At 50.9% G+C, this 22,023-nt stretch overlaps 1 protein-coding gene across 5 annotated transcripts in view; it reads right to left on the bottom strand.

Annotated features, from left to right (window-relative positions):
• PRKDC (protein kinase, DNA-activated, catalytic subunit) overlaps positions 1-22,023 on the bottom strand; it is a 165,728-nt gene that overhangs the window by 59,121 nt on the left and 84,584 nt on the right. For all 5 annotated transcript variants that reach the window (XM_022556817.3, XM_022556820.3, XM_022556821.3 and 2 more), the window contains exons 44-60: positions 21,873-21,938; positions 20,752-20,824; positions 19,642-19,790; positions 17,946-18,080; positions 17,576-17,695; positions 15,565-15,708; positions 14,138-14,289; positions 13,505-13,636; positions 12,437-12,548; positions 10,512-10,636; positions 10,255-10,404; positions 9,016-9,189; positions 8,408-8,506; positions 7,199-7,406; positions 5,177-5,366; positions 4,159-4,377; positions 702-814 (exon numbers count right to left, since the gene is read on the bottom strand). In XM_022556817.3, coding sequence (XP_022412525.1) covers positions 702-814; positions 4,159-4,377; positions 5,177-5,366; positions 7,199-7,406; positions 8,408-8,506; positions 9,016-9,189; positions 10,255-10,404; positions 10,512-10,636; positions 12,437-12,548; positions 13,505-13,636; positions 14,138-14,289; positions 15,565-15,708; positions 17,576-17,695; positions 17,946-18,080; positions 19,642-19,790; positions 20,752-20,824; positions 21,873-21,938 — 2,361 coding nt within the window. The remainder of the gene's footprint in view (positions 1-701; positions 815-4,158; positions 4,378-5,176; positions 5,367-7,198; positions 7,407-8,407; positions 8,507-9,015; positions 9,190-10,254; positions 10,405-10,511; positions 10,637-12,436; positions 12,549-13,504; positions 13,637-14,137; positions 14,290-15,564; positions 15,709-17,575; positions 17,696-17,945; positions 18,081-19,641; positions 19,791-20,751; positions 20,825-21,872; positions 21,939-22,023) is intronic.

Raw genomic sequence — 22,023 nt, 5'->3', positions numbered from 1 at the left:
TGGAATGGGGTTGGCGACAGGCCTGAAGTGCTGCATTAGTTGCGCTGGTTGCCACAGTTACAGGGATGAGAGGGAGGTGAAAGCACGTTTTCTTTCCACAGGAGACCCAGGGGAACCATTCGACCACCCCATGCTCAAATTTGGAAGTTAAGTGGCTGAGGATTTAAGCTGAGTTAGAACAAGACAGGGCTTTCACTCACAATCTGGCCCTGTAACAGCTGGGCATCATCACTGATCTGTATCTCGCACTGGAGCCAGGGCTACACAAACTCTCCCGTCACGTCCACATTTTGAGGAACGTCCAGCCACCGGTTCGTGCCACACGCGTGGCTGCAGCGGGCAGCTCAGCCCCAGCCCTTCTCCTCGCCCACCCCCGTGGCACCTCCAGCAGCACACCCCCTGCTCACAACGGCTTGCTGGTCCCGAGCTGTGTCAGGGCTCCGGCCTCGGCGTCGAGAGGGGCTGAAGCTGGGAGGCGGGACCCCAGGCGGAAGGGCGGTCTCGTCTCCACCGTGTGGAGAAAGCCCGTCTGTCCAGAGAGAGCAGCCCCCGAGGGGAGGGCGGACCGGAGCAGCTCAGGGGACCCCCAGTGGGCTGCCGCCACAGTCGGACTCTAGACCGACAGGGAGCCTGTGTCCTCGGCACACGTCCTCTGACAGACAACAGCCATTTCTGATCAAATGCTAGAAAGAGACACAAACCTTCTCTCGCTTTTGCTCAGCCACACCTTTCCTGGCATAAATCAAACTCAGTTTTTCTCGGTCCTTTAGAAACCGTCTGCGTAATCGCAATATTTCTGCCCGATTGTCTGGACCTGAAGAACAGAAAACAGGCTGGTTATTCGCGGCCGACTTTGTCCTCCTCCCCAGAATCCCTGACACAAAAGCGAGGCTGTCTCTGAGCTCCATCTTTTACCTCCCCTTAGTTTTGTTCTCAAAACAAAGCCGCACAGGAAACCGCTGACCACTTCGGGAAGCTGGCGAACAACAAGTCGTGCCACCTCGGTGCCGACCGAGGGCCGTGCGGAGAGAACCGGCAGAGGCCAGACAGCACCTGGGGACAGCGGAGGGGGCTCGGGGACGCGAGGTTGGGGCAGAAACCCTGGGGGCCGTGAGGACTACTGGAACCCGGGGCCGCCCTGGCACCAGGCCCTGGGCCTGCAGGCAGGAGGGTGGAGATCTGGCCTCTAGGGGACCAACCGGCACAAAAGGGGGGCTTCTGCGCCATGGTGGAGGCCAGTCAGCACACACCCAACATGCAGCCACCCCTCCAGACACTGCTTATCGCCCCGGCTGGAACACAGCTAAAGCCGGAAGCCACCAGTCGCTTGAGGAAAGCTTCAAATAGGAAAAACAGAACCAAACTATAGCAAAACAGCAAAAGCTGAAAGCAGGCCGTCTAGGAAGGAAATTCAAAAAATGATCATTTATCAGAAAGAGCAGAGTAGATATTGCAACAGTGGACCGATGGGATGTTCAGAGACCAAAAAGGCTCATGGAAACTAAAAACAGGATGTCATCACTTGAAAGCATAGGTTAGAAGATAAGGTTAAAGACATGCCCCAGAAGAGAGAACGAAAAGGGTAAAAACAGGGACTTCCCTGGTGGTCCAGTGGTAAGAATCCACCTTCCATGGCAGAGGACGCAGGTTCGATCCCTGGTCGGGGAACTAAGATCCTACATGGCGGGGGGGCGGGGCGGGGCGGGGCGGGGGGGGGGCGGCAACTAAGCCCACGTGCCGCAGCTAGTGAGCCCACGCGCCTCAACAAGAGATCCCGTGTGCCTCAACGTCCCACATGCCACAACTAAGACCCAACGCAGCCAAAATTTAAAAATAAATAAAATAAATAAATAAATAAAATATATTTTTTAAAAAGGGTAAAAACAGAAAATTAGAAGGCTAATCCATTAGGTCTGATAGTCAAACAGAATCCCAAAAAGAGAACACTGACACTTGGAAATCATCATCAAAATAATCCACGGGAGAGGACGGAACCCTTTTCATAATGGAAAAGAACACGAAAAAGAACGTATATACACACACATATATGCGTAACTGAATCACTTTGCTGTACAGTAGAAATTAACGCAACGTTGTAAATCAACTATACTTCAATAAATTTTTTTAAAAAATAAATAAAATAAAATGTCTAGAGCAATGAAAAACAAAAACAAAACAAACAAACAAAAAAAATCACCCAAGCAAAAATATTCCAGAACTGGAAAACAGGAGTTAGCAGCCTGAAAGGGCCTTCCTCAAGCCCAGGAAAATGGACTAAAACAGACCTGCACCTAAGGACCCTTTTGTGACGTTTCCTAAAACTGGTCTTAAAGAGAAGATCCTGAGAGCATCCCCAGAGTAAAGACCCTGTCCTCACAAAGGACCATGACGAGGCCACACCAGGCTCCTCAGAGCCCAGAGCTCTGTCCCCACAAGCGCCAGTGCCTGCAAAGCAGTGAATAGCATCGCGTCACAAGAGCCACCGCGCTGACCCCTACCCTGGAAGGTCTCCGGGGAGGTGCCCCCCAGGAAGGAGGACCAGACCGAGGAAGGACAGTCCGAGGCCAGCAGCCTGGACCCAGCACTCGGAGGCTCAAGGGAGATTTCACACAGACAACAGCTGTGCAACTCAGAGGAAACTAGGGGACAAATATGTAGAAAGCGAAACATCTAAAGAAAATAGTCATGTACACAAGAAGCTGCTCCTGTAACTTTGTTTGAGATAATGAGCTAAAAGAAAAAAAGAAAAGAAAAAAAAAGGAAAAGGGGAAGAAAAGAAAAAAAAAAAACCCGAAATGTCCATAAACAGAGTATTGACAGTCTCTTGTATATTCATTCTACTGAATCCTATGCAATGATTTAAAATAAACTTGTGCTATGTGTATCAATATGGATAAACAATATTGAACAAAAAATGTGCATGTAGAAAATAGAAACATTTTATAATATTTTATAAAACATGCAGAGCAATGCCTTACCTTTTTTATGAATATAAGTTATGAATAAAAGTACATAAATTATCTGTGGAAATGAGCTACACAAAATTCAGGACTGAAGATTACCTCTGGGAAGATTATGGAGGGGAGTGAAATACAATTTGGGAGAGTTTTTGTTTAGGGTTTTTTCTTTAACTGAAATAATTGTGGCAAAAGTTAAATTTGGTAAAGCCTGGCTGTGGATACAGGGATGTCAAATATATTATTTTTATTTTGTCTATATCTGAAATATTTCATAATTATAAAAATACAAATATGAAAAGAAGTCTGTTGGTTTAGAAACCTGAATGGCTGACACCTGGCAAATAAAGTTGGTAGAAGTAAAAAAAGAAAAAGAAAATAGTCATACACTCAATACCCTGTGATAGACCATAACGGAAAAGAATATAAAAAAAGAACATCTCTGTGTGTGTAAGCAAGTCACTGTGCCGTACAGCAGAGACTGGTGCAACACTGTAAATCAACTACACTTCAATAAAAAAGAAAGAAAGAAAGTAGCCATTAATACCCAGGAAAAATTACTGCACAAGAAAGGAAAACAGGCCCACGTGACCCCAGCTCAGGCGTGAACTGCTCAGGCACGTGGGTGAGCCCAGGGCTAGGGCACGCGATTCCCACGAGCGGGTGCAGGGCGGGCGAGGGCTGGGGACGCAGAGCCAGAGAGAGTGACTGAGACCCAAAGGAAAGGGGCAATAAAAACGCCAACCTGAGCTGTAGAAGCCGCACGAGAGACCTGGCCGAGGGCAGATGCCATCGCTTCCCCCGAGTCTGAGGCGGCTGGCCTGTCTGCTGGCTCCCCGCCTGAGCCGGGGCTCCTCCCAGGGCGCCCAGCCCACCCCGTCAGCCTCCTTACCTGCCCCCGCCCCGGCCTCGAGCTGACCGCCTGTGTCCTCCCTCCCCACCGTCCAGGCCTGGCCTGACCCCTCTCCACCCCATCCGGACCTCAACTCTCTGAGGCTCAGCCTCCACGTCCTACCTCCTCTTGTGACCCCTAAACTTCCAGAAAGTCACTAAGCGACGGGGCTGAGCCCACTTTACTCAACCGCTTTCTGGACCCCGAACTGCGCTTCCACAGTGCTGGGCGCCACGCGGCGGCCGGGACGCGGGGACAGCCACAGGCTCACGGAGGCGCGCGTTTCAACACACCTCGGCGACCACCTACCTTTTGTTCCGTTGTCCACCTCGTCCCCTGGGAGGCGCAGCCTTTTCTTCCCAAAGTCGGGTCCCACTGACTTTGGGGCTGCCCCGCGCAACCCCTCAGGCCTCTTGTGGGCAAACAGCAAGGACGAGGACGAGGGCGAGGACTCGGTGGCAGGGGCCGAGCCGTCCCCCAGCGGGTCAATGCTGCCCCCCGTCAGCCAGTGGCAGGAGCCTCTTCCCCCTGCAAACAGGCGTGACAGGCGCGTCAGGGCAGCGGGGACACGCCGCTCGAGAGCAGAGGCCGCCGCCTGGCAGCAGCGACCAAGACGGGAGCCGGCCAGGTCCCCACGGGAAGACCCGGGCGGCGGGCTCCCGTGTCCTCAACGTGAGAAGCGGGAGACATGTCACCTGCTCCTAAGAATGATACTTTGTGTCTGCAACAAGGTACTAAGGTCCGTGATTTCTAGCATCAGCGTCATAAAAGTTCCACACTAACTGTCCAAATCACTCCTGTTTCTAGAACCAACAGAATGTGAAGAAATCCCATGAAGGAAAAGCACTGAAGAATTTACATAAAACCACTTGGGGATTTCACTCTACAACTTGTACTCTGCTGATCAAAGGAACCAGCTGACTCGTTTGAGAAAGGAAAGTTTAATGAACTACAAACACAGTAGATGAATTTGGTTTAGCTCTGCTTTGCTTCTGAGGTAATAAGGGGTTTTAAACATGATGCACTAAACGAAACCAAAACGTACTAAGACTTTTCCTGCTTTCTCCAATCAGAAATAACCCTTTTCTTCCCTTTCTTGGCTGTGGTGGACACAGGACGCCCATCGGACTCCACGCTTCTAAGCGCCCAGCATGCCTGCTGGCTGAGCGGCCGTCCCCACCTCCACCCCCAGGACTGTCCCCACGGGACTCCTGTCCCCGCCCACCCCCCGAGTCTGCCCTCCAGGAACTCAGCCCCCCTCCTCCTTCATGTCTTCTGGGGGGGCCCTGCTGCCCCGACAGCCGGCGCCTCGCGGCAGACGCGTTACCTGCACTCTGTGTGGGTGTGAAGTCGAGCTGCTGCTGGGTGGCCCGGACCTGCCCGGCCAGCCCCCGCCGAGCCGAGAGGGTCCCATCCTGCGTCCGGGTCTGGAGCGCACTCTGGGAGGCCTGGGTCTCCAGGAACATCGGAGTGAGGACCACGCTCCGACAGCGCCAGTCGGGATCAATAGAATACTCCTGCACACGAGTTTCAGGTGAAGCAGTGGCCCTTCTCAGCAACACTCAAATGCTTTATTTAAAATCTAATGGTCCCATCAGCACATACGTACTATAACTTCATGTGTCTCTGTGAGAAGTAGCTTAAGAACCTTTTCAAACTGAGTTTTAACGGAACAGTTATCTGCCAACTAGACAAGCCCATCAGTCCTGGGGAGGAAAAAACCCTTTCCTACTCCTCCACACTCTGCATCCAGAGGCTCACTCCCACCCTCAGGAAACGCCTCAGCTCCTCTGAGCACCCAGCCCCCACCCGGCGCCCAGACCGCCAGGCGCTAGGGACGCGGGGGTGGCAGGGCGGGCTCTGCTCCAGGAGTTCTGGGCCGAGGGCTGGGGCTGCTGGGCCGAGGCGCCAACGGGGCTGCGCCACCGGGGCTGCTGGGCCGAGGCGCCAACGGGCATCTACGGGGGTGGCGGGAGGGGAGAGAGGAACAGCTACGTGGAGGCTGAAGGGACGAGGGTGCGCCGCGTGCAGAGTGACGCACAGGCACTGGCTCAGGAAGAACGTGCGTGGATTCCAAATAACATCAGGAAGCCAGCACGCTGGTCGTCAGGGCAACGCCGACCAAAGCACAGCGAGACATCACCTCGCACCTGTCAGGATGGCTGTCATCAGAAGGGGGCCCTGTGCACTGCTGTTGGGGCTGTAAGCTGGTGCAGCCACTGTGGAAAACAGTGTGGAGCTTCCTCAGGAAACTTAAAATACAACTACCATACGATCCAGCAATTCCACGCCTGTGTATTTATCCAAAGAGAACGAAAACACTAATTTGAAAAGATACAGGCACCCTAGGACTTCCCTGGTGGCACAGTGGTTAAGAATCCGCCGGCCAGTGCAGGGAACACGGGTTTGAGCCCTGGTCCGGGAAGACCCCACATGCCGTGGAGCAACTAAGCCCGCGAGCCACAGCTACTGAGCCCGTGTGCCACAACTACTGAAGCCCGCGGGCCTAGAGCCCGTGCTCCGCAACGAGACACCACCGCAATGAGAAGCCCGCGCACCACAACGAAGGGTAGGCCCCACTCACCGCAACTAGAGAAAGCCTGCGCGTGGCAACAAAGACCCAACGCAGCAAAAAAAAAAAAAAAAAAAAAAGATACAGGCACCCTAATGTTCATAGCAGCACTATTTACAATAGCCTAGACATGGGAACAACCTAAGGGTCCATCGCCAGATGAATGGATAAAGATGTGGTGTCCGTACACACACACACACGCACACACAATGGAATACTGCTCAGCCCTGAAAAACAATGACATCCTGCCATTTGCCAACAACATGGATGGACCTTGAAGGCTACAAGAAATAAGTCAGAGAGAAAGACAAATACTGTATGGTCTTATTCATATGTAGAATCTGGAACAAAAAACAAACCAAGCTTATAAAAACAGAGAGCAGACTGGTGGTGGTGAGGGGTAGGGGGTGGGAGAAATGGGTAAAGGGGGTCAAAAGATACAAACCTCCAGTTATAAAAGAAGTAAGTCCTGGGGTACAATGTACACATGGTGACTGCTGCGTATCTGAAAGCTGCTGAGAGAGCAGAGCTTGCGAGTTCTCATCACAAGAAGAAAATGTGTAACTGGGAGGTGACGGATGTTAACTGGATTTATTGTGGTGATGACTTTGTAATACATACAAACACCGAATCATTACCGTGTACACCTGAAACTAATCCAATGCTATACTTCATTTATACCTCAATTAAAGAAAAGAGAAAGGCATTTAACACTAGTGGACAATGTCTGCTGAGCAACAGGCAGGGAAAGCTCAGATCACAGGGGTGAGAGCTCACCTGAAACTCACACTCCGACAGAGGGTGCTCGAACACGGGACTGCGGAAGTCGGGGCTCACGCTGGTCATTTCAAGCAGAAAATCTGTCGCTAAACTTAAGAAGCGCACTTCTATCTTCGGAGAATATAAGGAATTTAGGGCCAGCAAGCGGTCCAAGGTGTTTGACGGCAACCTAGTTTCGTGGCTCCAGAAGTTCCGAATCATTAATCTGAAGGGCAGAGAGGAAAGAAGAGAAGGAGGCCTGTACGTGTGCCCGGCAGGGAAGGCATCTCCCGCCGCCCCCCCGCCCCCGCCCAGAGCTCAACGCAGGGCAACCAGAGGCAAAACTGTGTCAACAGGGTAAGCTGACTTACAAACAATGTATGTGCTGAAGGGGAGAAAGATTCCAAAATGTTAGCATTATTTAGCAAGAGGTGAAACTAGGTGGTGTTATTCTCATCTCTCTTACCTGGGAAGTTTTCAAAGGTGAGAATACAACATTAGATATTTGGAAACTGAGAAAACACTGAAAGAAATTACATATAGTCCTTCATTGCCTTGCTAATAAGACAATTCACTCCAAAAGTCAGTGCTATACAATATTCAAAACATAGTATGAATATGAAATATCCAAACTATTCTGGTTAAAAACCAGATTAGGCTTTATAATTTGTGAAGGTTTAAGAAATCCAAATACAATTTTTAATGAATTAAAAATTCCAGCACAGTTAAAAGTCAGCTGATATACAGAATCATACGGAAAAGTCTACACTGCTCCTTATGCAATGTAACGTAATTAGCCCTCGGGGGGAACAACTGTCCTCTCTCCACGTGTGATCACACTGTAGCGTCCTCCAATTTCCAAGGTTTCAAACATGTCACCCGATACTGATACATACAGTGAGACCTCACTCTGGGTTAAACGGGAAACAATAACCCACTTTTTATTACAGATTTCTCATCTTGAAATGCTGTACGTCACGGCACAGCAGAGAGAGTGTGAACCCACGCCACTTTTTCAAGGCTTTTATGTTAAAGTAACGTGTCAGGATTTTTAGGTCTTAATGTGATTTGAAATACATTTTTATCACACACTATGGAAGCAAGAGGCAGAGAAAATGCTGATACTGCAAATGTGCTTCCAACACCTCTGAAAGACCCCACGCTGGCCAAGAACGAGACCCCCTGAGTATGCCCGCCCAGCCCAGCTGTTGCAGGAGGGGCACACACTGAAGGCCGGGATTCTCGTCGGTCAATCCTTGGATCAACACGTCTTTCGCCAACTTGAATGCTTCTTGGGAGTCAACATCTGCCTGGCTCTCTGGATCTCTGAGAAAAGTAACAAAATGACAAATGCATTGATGCTCCTTCTGTTGCTTTTGTTCAACCCCAAGAGCACTGTCCAGAATTGAAGAAACAAAACCTGCCTCTTCCCGCGAACTTCCAAACCCACCCTCCGGCACCTGCACCCTGACACGGGCCCGTGGCGCGGCTGGGGGAACAGGGCCACAGAGGCCCCATGAGGAGTGGCGTGGTCGCAGCCCCAAAGGAGGAAACATCCCAGCAGCCCCTTTCCTTAATCTTGTCAGACTGTAAAGGGATAACTATGGAAACAAGTTACACTTTCAGCTCAACCCATAATGCCACGCTCTGAATATTTCCCACAGGTAACACAAAATCAATTAAGGTAAGGATATATTTCAATACACTAAACTTGTTTCAATTATTAATGACATATTTTTAAATACTTTATCATTCATCTTAATCGTTCCAGACTGCTAAAGGCACCCAAACGGTCCCCCAAAGACAGCGCCGTAAACTGTCAGAGCGGAGCTCACCGGTAGTTGTCGTGAACCCACATGAGGATACTGTACATCTGCTCCCGGCACAGAGCGGAGGGGTGAGACAGGAACTCCGCCACAGGGCTCAGGAGTCCCCGGAGCTCCACGGGCTTCAATCTTGCCATCAGCTTGTAAATTATGTCCAAACACACTTTCTGTCTCTCGTCGTCTCTACGGTAAGAGGGATTTTTAAAAACACACAAATTCGACAGTTGTTATTACTAGACTTTCAGATATGACAGGTAACTTTTTCTTTTTTGTGATGTTCTGTATTTCAAAATATGATATTAGGGCTTCCCTGGTGGCGCAGTGGTTGAGAGCCCGCCTGCCAATGCAGTGGACGCGGGTTCGCGTCCCGGTCCGGGAAGATCCCACATGCCGCGGAGCGGCTGGGCCCGTGAGCCATGGCCGCTGAGCCTGCACGTCCGGAGCCTGTGCTCCGCAGTGGGAGAGGCCACAACAGTGAGAGGCCCGTGTACCACAAAAAAACAAACAAAAAAATATATATTATAGGTAATACTACACTTATATAAAAATTACATTCTTGAAAATAATTATCACGGGCTAGATTATTAAAAGTAAATTAACAACGTGGTATCTTGCCTGGATCCTAGAATAGAAAAAGGGCGTCAGTGAGGAAACTGCTGAATGCAAATAAAGTCCAGCCTTGTTCACAGACATGTACTAACGTTAACTCCTTGGTTGTGACAAACTCACCGTGATTATGTAAGATGGGGAACCTGGTGAAAGGTGTGTGGGAATCCTACGTACTATCTCTTACCTTTTCTGTAAAAATAAAATTATTCCAAAATAAAAAGTTCATTTTCAAAAACCCGGCAATGTTAAACAAAATAAGCTAAACAGAAAGGATGTTACGACTTTAAAAAATGGCTTCAAGTGCTAGTCACCCACTGGCGTGTCAAGCAGGGGGTTAAGTGCAGCCTGGGTCCTGACAGGGTGCACGCCTGCTTCCTCGTGTGTCTTCCTGCTTAAATAAGCACCAGCTGAATGCGCTATACACAGCAGATACTTAGTAAGCACTGAATGGAGAAAATCAGGACACAACGACACGGTTCATCACTATGGAAAAACGTGCACACAGGCAAGACGAGAAAAGACGCAGATGCAGAGGGAACACACACCCACGTAGCGACAACCTACAAGTGCCTTGAGTGGAGGGGAACGGCTGAGCAAAGGGACGTTTTACGAGCCAGCTGCATCCGAGGACGCACTCACCTGTGCCTCATGAGCTGCGCGAAACCCCTGCTCTCTAACTGCAGGTACAGGTCCGCCCTCTCGTCTGCACGACACAGCACCACCTCCAGGCAGAGCGTCTTCATCACGCCGTGGGCCCGCGGCAGCAGGAGAAGCACGGAGCTCATGAACCTGGGCAGCGGGCAAGGTCGGTGAGGAGAGGTGGCGCTGACCCCCACCACCACCCCCCATAACCCCCCGCCCCGAGGCAGGAGCAGGGAGGCGGCGCTGACCCCCACCTGTCGGCAAGAGGAGGGAAGTTCTTGGCGGCTCTGTTCAAGCACACGATAAACTTGTCCTCCGCCGTGTGCTGATGCCGCTTCAACTGCTTTACCACCATTTCACACACAGACTCCTCCAGCGTCTGAAAGATTAAGCTTGTCTCAAATACACACCAGGTGGGAACTTCGGTTAAGTACAGCGTCACAAGGTGGAGGCCCCGGGGGGCTCTGAGCACTGGGCACCTCCAGAGGCTAGGGGGCTGTGGCCACATGCCAGGCATCAGAGCGATCAAGATTATACTTCCTTCTGACACCAGAACGCTGCCCGCAAGTCACTTGAGAAGCTGAATGAAAACCAGTGACTCAACGGTGCTTAGTGTTCACCTCTCTGGTCAAACCAGTTTCAGAGAACTCGAGCTGCACGTGCCCTGCCCATCCCCCTGCACCTGCCTTCCCCCGCCACAGGTCCCCGGCTCCCCCACAGCCTGTGCCCACCAGGGAGCAAGTGCCCAGCCATAGAACACGGGACCCTGACGGCACGGAACAATGAGGGAGCACAAGGGGTGCTCGGGACCGGAGCCCACGGTCCAGGGGCCAGGCTGGTCAGTGGTCAGAACACGAGTGACCCCTACTTCTGTGTTCCACTCTGCTTTCCAAACTTCTACACTAAATCAATGATGCCATTTTATATTCAGAAAAGAACTATGTAAAACAAGAGGGTTTATCATTCCCATTAAGTTGAAATTTAAGTCATGAGAGATTAAGCCCGGGCTCTGCCATAATGTGCTCCACCCATGGTGAAAATTAAGCGTATTATGTAAATTGAAACCCACCATTAAAGGACATTAGAATCGTATCGTTACAAGATTGTGAATTTGAATACGTTTTTATTTTACAAAAATAGCTAGTAGTCCCGAAAATAAATTATAAGTGAAGTTTGATTTTCTTGGGGGGGGGGGGCGTTCTATTTCCTTTTAGCTTAATTTAATTTTGCTAAATGTTCTAAATCCAAATAAATGCCTTACTGGTGAAATGGTCAGGGGTCCAATATACTGTGGGCGGCCTTGGTGCCCTCGGGACACCCTGGCTTCTCCCAGGCCGCTCCTCGCCCTGGCTCCTTGCAGGTGGGGAGGGGACTGGAGACAGGAATTTGGGGACCACGAGCAAAGGCAGTTCTCAAGCCGTGAGGCCGGGGGAGAAGACACGGCAGCGAAGGAGAGGGCAGACTGTCCTGCAGGCAGTGACAAAGGGCCAAGGACTGGTCCAGCGTGCCGTCCTGGGCCGGCTGCAACCCGGCGTCTTGTCACCGTGGGGGACAGCTCTGCAGGCCCCAGCATGCTAAGCCACGGGGGACAGACACACGGTAGTAAGTTACAGCCTGCCATTTCCATACACGGCCCACGCGGTTCTACGCATGTCATAATGATAACTTATGGAGAATGTGTGCCGCACATCAGAGACGCAACCAGGCCCTTCCCACAGTCGTGCAGAGTGGGCAGGGCAGAGATGGAGAGCCCTTCCCCGAGAAGCCCTCTCCTACCCAACAGCTACATTACGTCCAGAAGTACAAGGGGAGGGCTCTAGCCGTTTACTTCGCCCAAACCACAGCAAGGCTCTACCAGGGCAGTTTCTCCAAAAGGGACTCCTGAGGCCAAGTTCAGAGGAGTGAAAGCTGCTTACATACTCATATCCTGATTTTTACAATAAAAAGAAAGTTACCACCTTTACATGCTTTGCCAAGTTTCCAAGAGTCCAAAATAAAAAAAAAAAAATCACGTCTTTTTAAAACACTGAGCACTGTACATAGTAGGAAAGAGAGTAAAATCGTACTAAATCCAGAATGCCCACTTTGGTTTCCTAGTGTAGAGGCTACAAGTATCAAGGGCCACGTCAAGTCAAAACTGAAAAACAAGTATTTATATAAAAGTGCACAACACACCCACCTTTTCTCTCCCGGTAAGGTGTCGGAGAATAAGTCCCAGAACTTCTGCTGCTGCCGCGTACACCTCTTTATATTTGACAAAGGACATGTTATTGACCAAAGGTTGGAAGTATCTATGACAAATGTAGAAAGTAAATAAGCATAACACCACCCATCCCATTGTCTGACAGAAGCGTATCACGACTTTACTCCCCACGCCCAGAGATGAATGGCACCTGAACAGGGGGCCCAGAACACCTGTGCGGCTCCAGGTGCAGAGGCATAGAAGCTCTGACGGCCGTGGGGGCTCGGCCTGCCGGGCCTGCAGTGAAATCAGCTACGACCTGACCCCGTTAGAGGCGTCTGTACCGCAGGAGAGGGACATCCAGAGACTCGGGGGTGGGGGGATGCTCCCCAGCCTCACGACAGCAGGACGTGAACTCAGAGAAGTCACCTGTCCAAAAGTTAACCACTTCCCGTTGACCCTGTGTTGGGCCGCACGTCCATCCGTGACACCAGGCGACTGGCGCCCCCGGTGCCGCAGAGGCTGACCCTGGAGGACCAACGAGAGAGCAAGAACTTCCAAAGAGACGGGAAATGTCGGCAGACATGAACTCGACCAAGTATCCAGCTCTGCACGGACCCCAGCTCCTCTCTGTGCAGTTAGGACTGTCCTGCTAAAGCCCCTCCATGTGGACGCCCCACCCCCGGGCGATGAGGGGCCGGAGGCTGCAGAGGTGGCAGAGCCACAGCGAAGGGCAGCAGGGCCCGGCCACCTGCTTCGTGGTCATGACCCTGACGTGAATGCTCTCCAGAGCTCATGCTGCTTTCAGGAATCAAGGGTGAAAATGTCACTTTAGAAAATAACAAAAAGAGCTAACACTTTGTCCGCCAAAACTACGTGAAAAAAATTACACTAATTTTTGAAAACTCACTTCCCTCATTCACTCCACTAACATATTTCTTCAAAATATTTTTAACATGGGTCCGAGTCCTTAAATTTACCAACATTAAACAATATTCCAGTCTCCAGTCCGATTCAGGTACACTCTAACCAAAAAAAGAAACAAACCGAAAACACGATACTTACCTTACACTTTCTATGCCACATTTTGGGTCGTATGGAGGCAAGTCATTGGCCATTACAATGCCTAATAACTGAATTCCTATGGAATTGTCTTTAGAATTAGGGTCTTTACTGGAAAACTTTTCAAACATTAACCTGAAACATGAGCATAAAGGAACAGTATAACTTGTCACACATAAGAAGCCGGAAGACAAACATAAAACTTTCTGTGGCTAATTTCAGGGTAAGAAATACTCCTTTTCCCACCCTCGTTGTTCACACCCAGGTTGCTCTGCCTTTGCAGCACAGGCACTAAGTACTAGTTACCATCTAATTACTGGTCCTAATCTCCCCTCGGCTGACACCTTTCGGCAGTTTTAGTTTGCCCCAGGTTGTGCCCGGCAGGAATCACCCCTGGGGGGCAGTGAAGGGCAGGGTAAACCCCACACCAGCAGACGATGGCCGCCCAGAGGTGCTTCTAGTAAGGAACGCGGAGCCTGCATTCATTAGTGGCAACATTCCACCTACCTGTAGATTCCACTTCGGATCACATTCCTCCTTCTACCCATGCAAGTAATTTTCACTGTAATGATCGCGCACAACGTGCTAGGTGTAAAAGATCTTTAAACGATATTGCAAAATCTAGTAAATTTATACCTGTAAGGGATGGATAAACAATCCTTCCAGCACTCAACAAGTGTCTTTATAATTTCAAGGTTATGTCGAAACACAGCTCTTTTTTGATGAAAAACGTGTTTCATTAGAAAATGAAGCAATCGATTTGCTAACACTTCATCTTTGGGGACCCCCTAAAAAGGTATAGAAATTCTATGTAAATACGTAGCACTGCATTCTGGGAAAGCATTTTTTGACCCGAAAGTCGATGTATAAAAGAAAGCTGGCATTCAATGAGGAGTCTGCTTCGTGGTTAAAAGCCACCTGTGCGACTGTAACTCGAAGGCTTTACCTAGCGGGCCTCCACCCAGCAGGCGGAGAGGCCACCAGGGCCCTGCAGCACCCCTGCCCCCGCCAGACACTCGTACCCTTCCGAGGGCCTCTGCTGGGACCTCCCTATGGGGAAGATGCCCCCCACCCACCCACTGCGTTCCTCCCAACCCCAGGGTCCCACCAAACTGCTGGAGCCTTTCTGCTGGGGCTCCCTCTACCATGAGATGACACCCACATCTGTGCTGGCCCCCTGACCCTTGACCGGGGAGGCTGTCCCATGGGGTACAGGGAATGGGTGTCATGGGGAGGGAAGACGCGCTTCCTCTGGTTTCAGCCTCTTGCTCAGACTATTGCAACAAGCGGTGAAAGGCTCACTGTGACTTTCCCCCTGGCTGGCGCTCTAATCAGCTACCCTGACACCTGGCAGCTCACTCCTAGCCCAGCTGAACGCCTGACGTCTGAATCAACCTCTTTCAATGGCGCCTCAGTTAGACTTGGTTTGCTGCGAAATGAGACGGGCACATCCCGACACAAACACATGGGACAGCTCCGTGGACACATGTTATGTTTAATTAGGGCCATCCCAGGACATCTTTCCATGAGGACTCTGGACACTATTAGTGCTGATGTCTTTAAGCCAGCGGGCAGAGCTCCAGCACACAGACCCACACTGCGTCAGGACTGGCTGGTGCCCTTCTCCAGGGGCACTTCCTTAGCAATCTCAGCCATCACAGGCCACCGTCACACTCTGGGAGTAGGGAGGCTGGCAAGACGAATGCCAGAGGCTCATGACCTCAGTCAGAGGAGGCGTTTTCCGAACCTCACACTCAGGGTCTACAGACGTTTATTTTACACGTACTTTTAATAAACCAATGATCAGTTTCCAAGTTCCTAGCAAGTTAAAGCAATAAGCAAAACAGCACAAACACCTGACAGCTTAAAACTAAAAGCAAGGCTGGAGGAATTAACGAAAGCAGACCGAACAAGACACAACTGAGGCAGTAAAACGAAGCCGCCTGGGACAGCAGCAGCGCAGACGGGCATGACCCAGGCTGGAAACACTGAGGACGGACAGGAGCCTGGATCAAGTCCAGCGCTGCTCTGGGAGAGGACACCAAAGGCGCATCTGCTCTCACCACAGGAGTTGCTACTCCCGTCCATGAAAGAACCGTGGCCACGATCTCAACCACCATGTAGTGGATCCCGCCCCCAACGTTGTTTTCAGAGACCACCAGCTGCAGCAGGGGGCCGATCCAGTGCTTCGCGTGAGGCCGGAAGACCTAGGTGAGAGTTCAAAGGTCACATGTCACAGGAATGCCCTGAGTAACCAAGATGTGAGTTCAGGAACATCATTCTACGTTACGACTCGACCTAAATTCAAAACAGGTGTAAATGCCAACAAGTATGCTGCTTAATTCGATTAGATTCTCAGCTGAAGTCTTTCCTCATGGGTCCTGAAACCACAGCTCAAAGGAAATGGATTCTTATTGATCTGCTCTTTGCTTAAAACCCTTCTGCTATACCTACGCTCGGAAAAATAAAAACGAAGGCATTCTACACCAACCTCTCCCCATCTGAGCAACATGCAGCCCTGGAGGATCCTACTTTTACCGGCTGCAAATGCACAGGGCAAATTAGAAAGGAGAATATAAAAATTAGGTGCATGAGGCTAATTTGTTTTTTCACTTCTTCCCATGCTGTAGAAGTCATTCTGCTACATACTACACATGCCCAAGATCTCTGAAATCCAAAGCATCTCCATATACTAAATGCCATTTAATCTATTTCAGAAATTGCAGACTGAAGTGTAACTCAGACTATCAACCTTCTTCCCCTCTGCCACCTTCTTTTTCCAAATGTTTTCTCATCTACTCTCACAGCTTAAATCTGTGTGGTCGCAAATTGTTTCTGATCATGTACTCCGTAGGTTAAAAAAAAGTTTATACTCTCCACGTATGTCTACTGGCTTATTTATAAATTTAAAATATAAACTTCTTTCCTATATTATTAAATTGTAAGAAAAGGATAAATTTAAGGCTCAAGCTTTAAAAACAGCTGTAAACACAAGTTCTCATCTTTCGTTCCACAGGACAATGGGCCCCCCGCTGTTCCCGAGCTCTGGGAGTGTGCGATGCTGCGGGCCACCTGCAGTGATTCCAGAGGCACCTCATGCCACACGTGTAAGCACAGCTTAGCAGCCCCCTTATCGAACCAAAAACCAGACACCGGCTCCCTTCTGCCAGCCATCAAGTCAGCACCTACAGCAGCACCAGCTGGAAATCATGTGTGAACCCCAAGTACTGTGGGCTGAACTGTGAGCCCCAAAAGGATGCCGAGGTCCTCCTAACTCCCCGTATCTGTAAATGTGACCTTATTTAGAAATGGGGTCTTGGAAGATCGTCGAGTTAAAAAGAAAATCATCAGGGTGGGCCTTAACCCTAAGTAACAGTGTCTTTATGAAAAGGGAAACTTTTACACATGAGGCACGTGTGCACACCGAGGGAGAAGACCACCCACAGGCCAAGAGATGCCCGCAGCCCCCGGCTGGGAGAGGCCCAGTCACAGCTTCAGCAGGAACCACCCAGCCGACACCCTGGCCTTGGGCTTCTGGCTCCAGCGAAAACGGGCTCGTGGTTTCTGTTGCCTGAGCCCCGCAGCTAGAAATCAAGCGTGACCCTGAGGGAGGGGCCCTGCTGCAGCCCCAGGCCAGGCCTCTTCTCCGCTTGAGGGCCTTGAGGGGCTTGCCGTTCGCTGCCTGGGAGGGCCCTCCTCCCAGCCCCCTTCAGCGGCTCCCTCTGCCTTTGCACAGCCCCCTCTCCAATGGACAAACACAGCAATGATATGAGTTACCGGGAATCTTTCCCCACCTTCTTTGCTGCTGTAAACCAGGAAGGCTGGCAGCCATAAGAAAACTGCCAACACATATACTTCCTAACACAGGTCACTTCTAACTCGAAAGAATTTAATTTACGTGTTTTACAAGAAAATGATAGAAGAATGATGCTGCGCAAATAACACAAGTTGGCGAACTGATTCAGAGAATAACGCCATGCTCTGACCCTTTACATCTTTCTTCACTGTGGGTATTTTTTTTAAGTAGATGCATGTAATTGCAAAGAACTTTTAAAGAAATCCTAAATTACTTACTTCCTCTGTATTGACAACAAGCTTGGCTAAGAAGAGACGGATATTTAACGATACTGATGGATCTCCTAGTTTGTCGTGAAGAAATTTCATCCATGGAGGGAGACTTCTTGGCACTGAACCCTGAAATAATACACTCAAAATTACTTCAGTAAGGAAGAGGAACCAAACAGCTTCGTATTTTGACACTATGAGACAACAATGACAGGGCAGGAGACGGGTGACAAGACATCACGTGTCTGAGACGGAACCCAGTTTAGGCTTCGATGTGAACCGCTCGCTCTCAGCGTGACAGGGCGAGCAGCGGTGAGCGAGACCAGGAAGATCAGCGCGCCTGCGAACCCACACTGCAGCCCCGGCTCAGCCCAGGCACCTCTTCTGGCTGAGTGGCCTGCAGCCTCTGCATGTGCCGGACCAGGGCCGCCATGGGGGCCATGCACTCGTGCCGATTTAGCTCGTCCATCTCCAGCTCCAGCACGTCACCTGGGGCCTCGGGGTCTGGACGCTCCTGGGGAGGGAGAGGCCGGTGAGGTGGCGGCCCACAGCGCGCTGCTCCGAGGAGAGCTATCACGCAGGGGACCTCACGTCTCCGCGTGTCCTCGGGAAGTACCCCATCCCCCCGCCCCCGGCCACACTGGCTCTCCTCCAGGCTCGCGCTCAGGTCAGGGTGTCACTGCAGACACCGCTGCTTCGGACCAAGTTCAGTCGTGTGCACCCCGGTGGGCCCAGACCCTCTACATCTTGAGAGCCGCAGCCTGCATCATTCTTCGTTGCCACTTTATGTAGAAAGTAGAGCTACTGAAGTAGAATTATAGGATAAATTTTTACCGATTTTTCTCAGTACTTTGAAAAACTTTGTAAACTCCTTAATTTGCCCTAAAATTTCAATCAATGATAGAACAAAACCTTTAAAACATTCTTGATCCTTTTTAAGAAAATAGAGCAGGAATAATCATTTTATAAGTGTGATGCTGAACTGAGGTTTTACATACACGTATGGTGTATTTCACACACACACAACTGATCTGGGTGGTTCCTAGCACAGATGGCTTCCAGGAAAGAACAGCGTAAGAAACGCTGAGAGCACAGTTTGGATAAAGGTCGGCCTAGGCTACTAAATGCTTGTGGAGAGTGGGCAGAAAAAGGAATAAAAAAGGCCCTAGTGAATTCCGTCATTCTGTCTGCCCTGGTGGCAGTAACTACTCCAGAACATCTCCTCCCAAGACGGACAGCCCTGGACACGTAGTCCTCTCACAACCTCCGTGCCCGTGGTGTCTGGCCCCAGGCGATGGGTAACGTCTACAAACTGGGGCAGAAGAGAGAGGCGGGGTGTCACGGGTTAGTGACAGCAGGCTCACTCAGCACCGAACAGTAACCGACACACAACCAGGGTCACGGGAGATGAGAGAGACAGGCGCACCCAGCAAGCCCCCCGGAGAGGTGGGAAAGGAGTGCGTGGCCACGGGCGGCCGTACCTGGGCCCACTCAGCACGTGGGCAGCCAGAGCCACCGCCACGCGAGGGGCCGCTCACGGGGCGGGCTGCCTGCAGAGCTGGGACGGGGCAGGGGGTGGGAGGCGGGGTGGGGTGGGGGAGGGTTCCCTCTGAAAGAATGACCAGCGTGAGGTCAGCCCAAGCTAGAAACGGAGTGCTGTGCCGGAAAAGCGGCTCCGTGAGCTGTGGACGACCCCGTGAGCTGCTGGACCCCGGAAGAGAGACTGAGCTCAACCTCTCAAAGCAGCCGTCAGACCCAGTGCACCCCCTGCCCGTCACCAGAGCCCACCCTTCAGGGAGGAGGCTCTGCTCAGGCCGGGGCACTGACAGCAAACACCCCTCCAGGGGGCGGGGGGCAGGGGGGAACGGACAACGGTCAGCCAGCACGGTCAGCTCTCTCAGGAGGGCCTCACGCAGCTCTGATGCAAACACTGACCTGACCGCGGGAGGAGCCCGGCTAACGTGAACCCGCCCTGCATGCTGGCGGGGTCAGACGCTGAACCCCAGGATGAGAGGCCGGCGCCCTGCCGCCCCCAGGCTCCCCTTGCCCCCCAGACAACAATGTTCAGTAATCACCCGTCTCCAGAAACGGCCGGCGGTGGACTGAGGGTCTTGGGAGCCATACGAGTAGCTCTGAACTCCAGTACAAAAGTCGAACTGACTCATCTCCTCACTCAGGCTACTGTCTGCCAGATACGACAAGGAAGACATATAACACGGTCCGCCTGAAGCAAAAAGAGAAGGAACTGCATTTACTCAAACTAGTAAGAAATGGGTTTCTCTACGCTCAAGTGATACCCGGATACCTGCACCGAAGGCGTTCGTCAAACCTGTGGCTCTCACTTACCACCCAGATCCACAAGTAAAAAGAGCCCGGGGGGACCTCCTTGCACTCTGTCCCCACTGAGCAGTTACTCTCTGTGGCAAACAAAGGCATGAAGTCGAACTAGATCCGGTTTTTGGATGTGATGCTAACAGAACTTCTTGCACTGAAAATTCTGATGATGTACACTCTGCCCATAAAGCCTAACGTAAATGCTGCAAGAGATACTACTGAGAACTAACTAATTCAATGTAAGGAACTTAACTGGTCCAGATTTTATCCTCAAATCAAGAAGAAAAAAAAAGCTATGAAGAAAATTAAGCAAAAAATTGAAACCAGGAGCGTGTGGAGGGAGAGAGAGTTGATTCTAAACAGGGGGGCTAGGAGAACTTCCTTCAGGGGAAGGGGCCATGCTGGCCTCTGGGGCCGAGATTAGTCCACCTAGGGGAACAGCACAGCAACTCCCTGGGGCGCAGGGAGCAGGCATGGGTATAGCGGGGAGGTGGGAGCCGATGGGAGGTTTGGAGGAGAGGAGGGGCAGCATGGGACTGTACTTTCACACAGGGTTCTGAAAGTATCTAAGTAACACACAAACATAATCCAAAAACAAGCAAATAAATGCAGGTCAATCTTGCGTTTGTTAAAAAAGCGTACCACATCTGAGCCCCCTCTGGCCACCTAGAGATGTTTCTGTGCTGTTCAAGTTTAACTAACTGCATTTCTTTCAAAGTACAATTCCATTTGCCACTTAAAAATAAAAATTTTCAAATTCAGTTTCAACGTTGGGGTATTTAAAGTATTGTCTATTTATATAACAAATACCAACTACTGGAATCTTTGTCATCATTTTGAAAACGTCCTACCTGAGTCCCCATTTGCTGCTTCCCTGGCTTCTCTCCTAATTTCAATGTACCTCTTCTTTCTTTCCATAGGAACCTATTAGGCAAAAACAGACAATTTAAGATTTCTTAGAATCTTGGTCACATATTTTCTATTTTAGTAGCAATCTGGCAAAAATCACAAATATTAACTTTTAAGCAAAAACTTTAACCGCACTTAAAAGCACTGAAAACCCCCTACAAAGACAGGCGGGCGCCCTTCAGGAAGGCCCCCCACCCCAGCCGGGTGCCGGGAGCTGGTGCCCCCCCTCGGGCTCTGGGACCCGCGTGGGCTGCACCCCTCCAGCCACAGGCCTGGGGACCCGCCGTCTGCACTTATAAGCCTCAGTTCCCTGGACTGCACAGTCATAACAGGTCACAGCACCTCACGGCTGTGGCGGAGTTCACAAGTAATGCACGGTCAAGTGTCTGAAGGCTTAACGGACGTGTGTGTTTATTATTTCATGTCTTTAGTTCTTTGAACACAGGCCTAGAAAGAACTTCCCAGTCTTGTTCCAAAAGGGCTCAAGGCGGGAAGCAAGCACTGGCCTGAACCTGTGAGCCACCAGGCAGACTACGAGGGGTGGAGGCCAGAACACCAGCCCGCCCCCCAGCCCCCGCTCACTCTGCCCACCCTCCCGCCCACCGGGCTATGAAAGGCTGCTGCCCCCTAGCCTCCGCTGAGCTCGACTGAGCCTGAGCTTGGCTCCTTTGCCAGAGCATCTTCCCCCCAAGACGTCTGCTCCCGGCGCCCGAGATGTGCCGACCCTCCCACCAGGGCCCCCAGGGCCTAACCCTGTATCGGGGTGGATCTCAACATCACTGACCAGAGGAACTTCAGAAAACAACTTCAGGGATGTGCCCTAAGAGCTCCTTTCAGTGGCATTTTCTCTCCTTTACAAGTTGAGGGAAAACCCGAGTCATGACCAACTTTTTGTACTTGCCTGAGGTTGTATCTCCAGTCAAACTGTAAGAAGCTGCCAGTGTTTACAGTGTACAGCAGACGTGAGTACTGGGCAGTTACTGTTGAGCGCAATGTGTGTGTTTCTCTATAAGCATTTGCTAAGTGTTTGTAGCCTGGAAACACCACGAAAGATTTCACTCACCTCCACTTCTATGGGAAACGTGTAACAGCGCTTCAGGTCTATCAGATTTTCAAAAATGAGCAAGTTCTGTGAATGCAAAGCCCCACATGAAGATGCCTGAGTGCCAGGTGGTGATGCCGGGCGCTGACGCCACCCCGGGGTCCCGCCCTCC

The sequence above is a fragment of the Delphinapterus leucas genome, chromosome 17 (genome assembly GCF_059928025.1).
Source record: "Delphinapterus leucas isolate spDelLeu-1000000601 "Yukka" chromosome 17, BTC_Dleu_Yukka2, whole genome shotgun sequence".
Lineage (NCBI taxonomy): Eukaryota > Metazoa > Chordata > Mammalia > Artiodactyla > Monodontidae > Delphinapterus > Delphinapterus leucas.
Note: the sequence above shows the minus strand (reverse complement) of the source record. Positions and strands in the feature narration are given on the sequence as shown.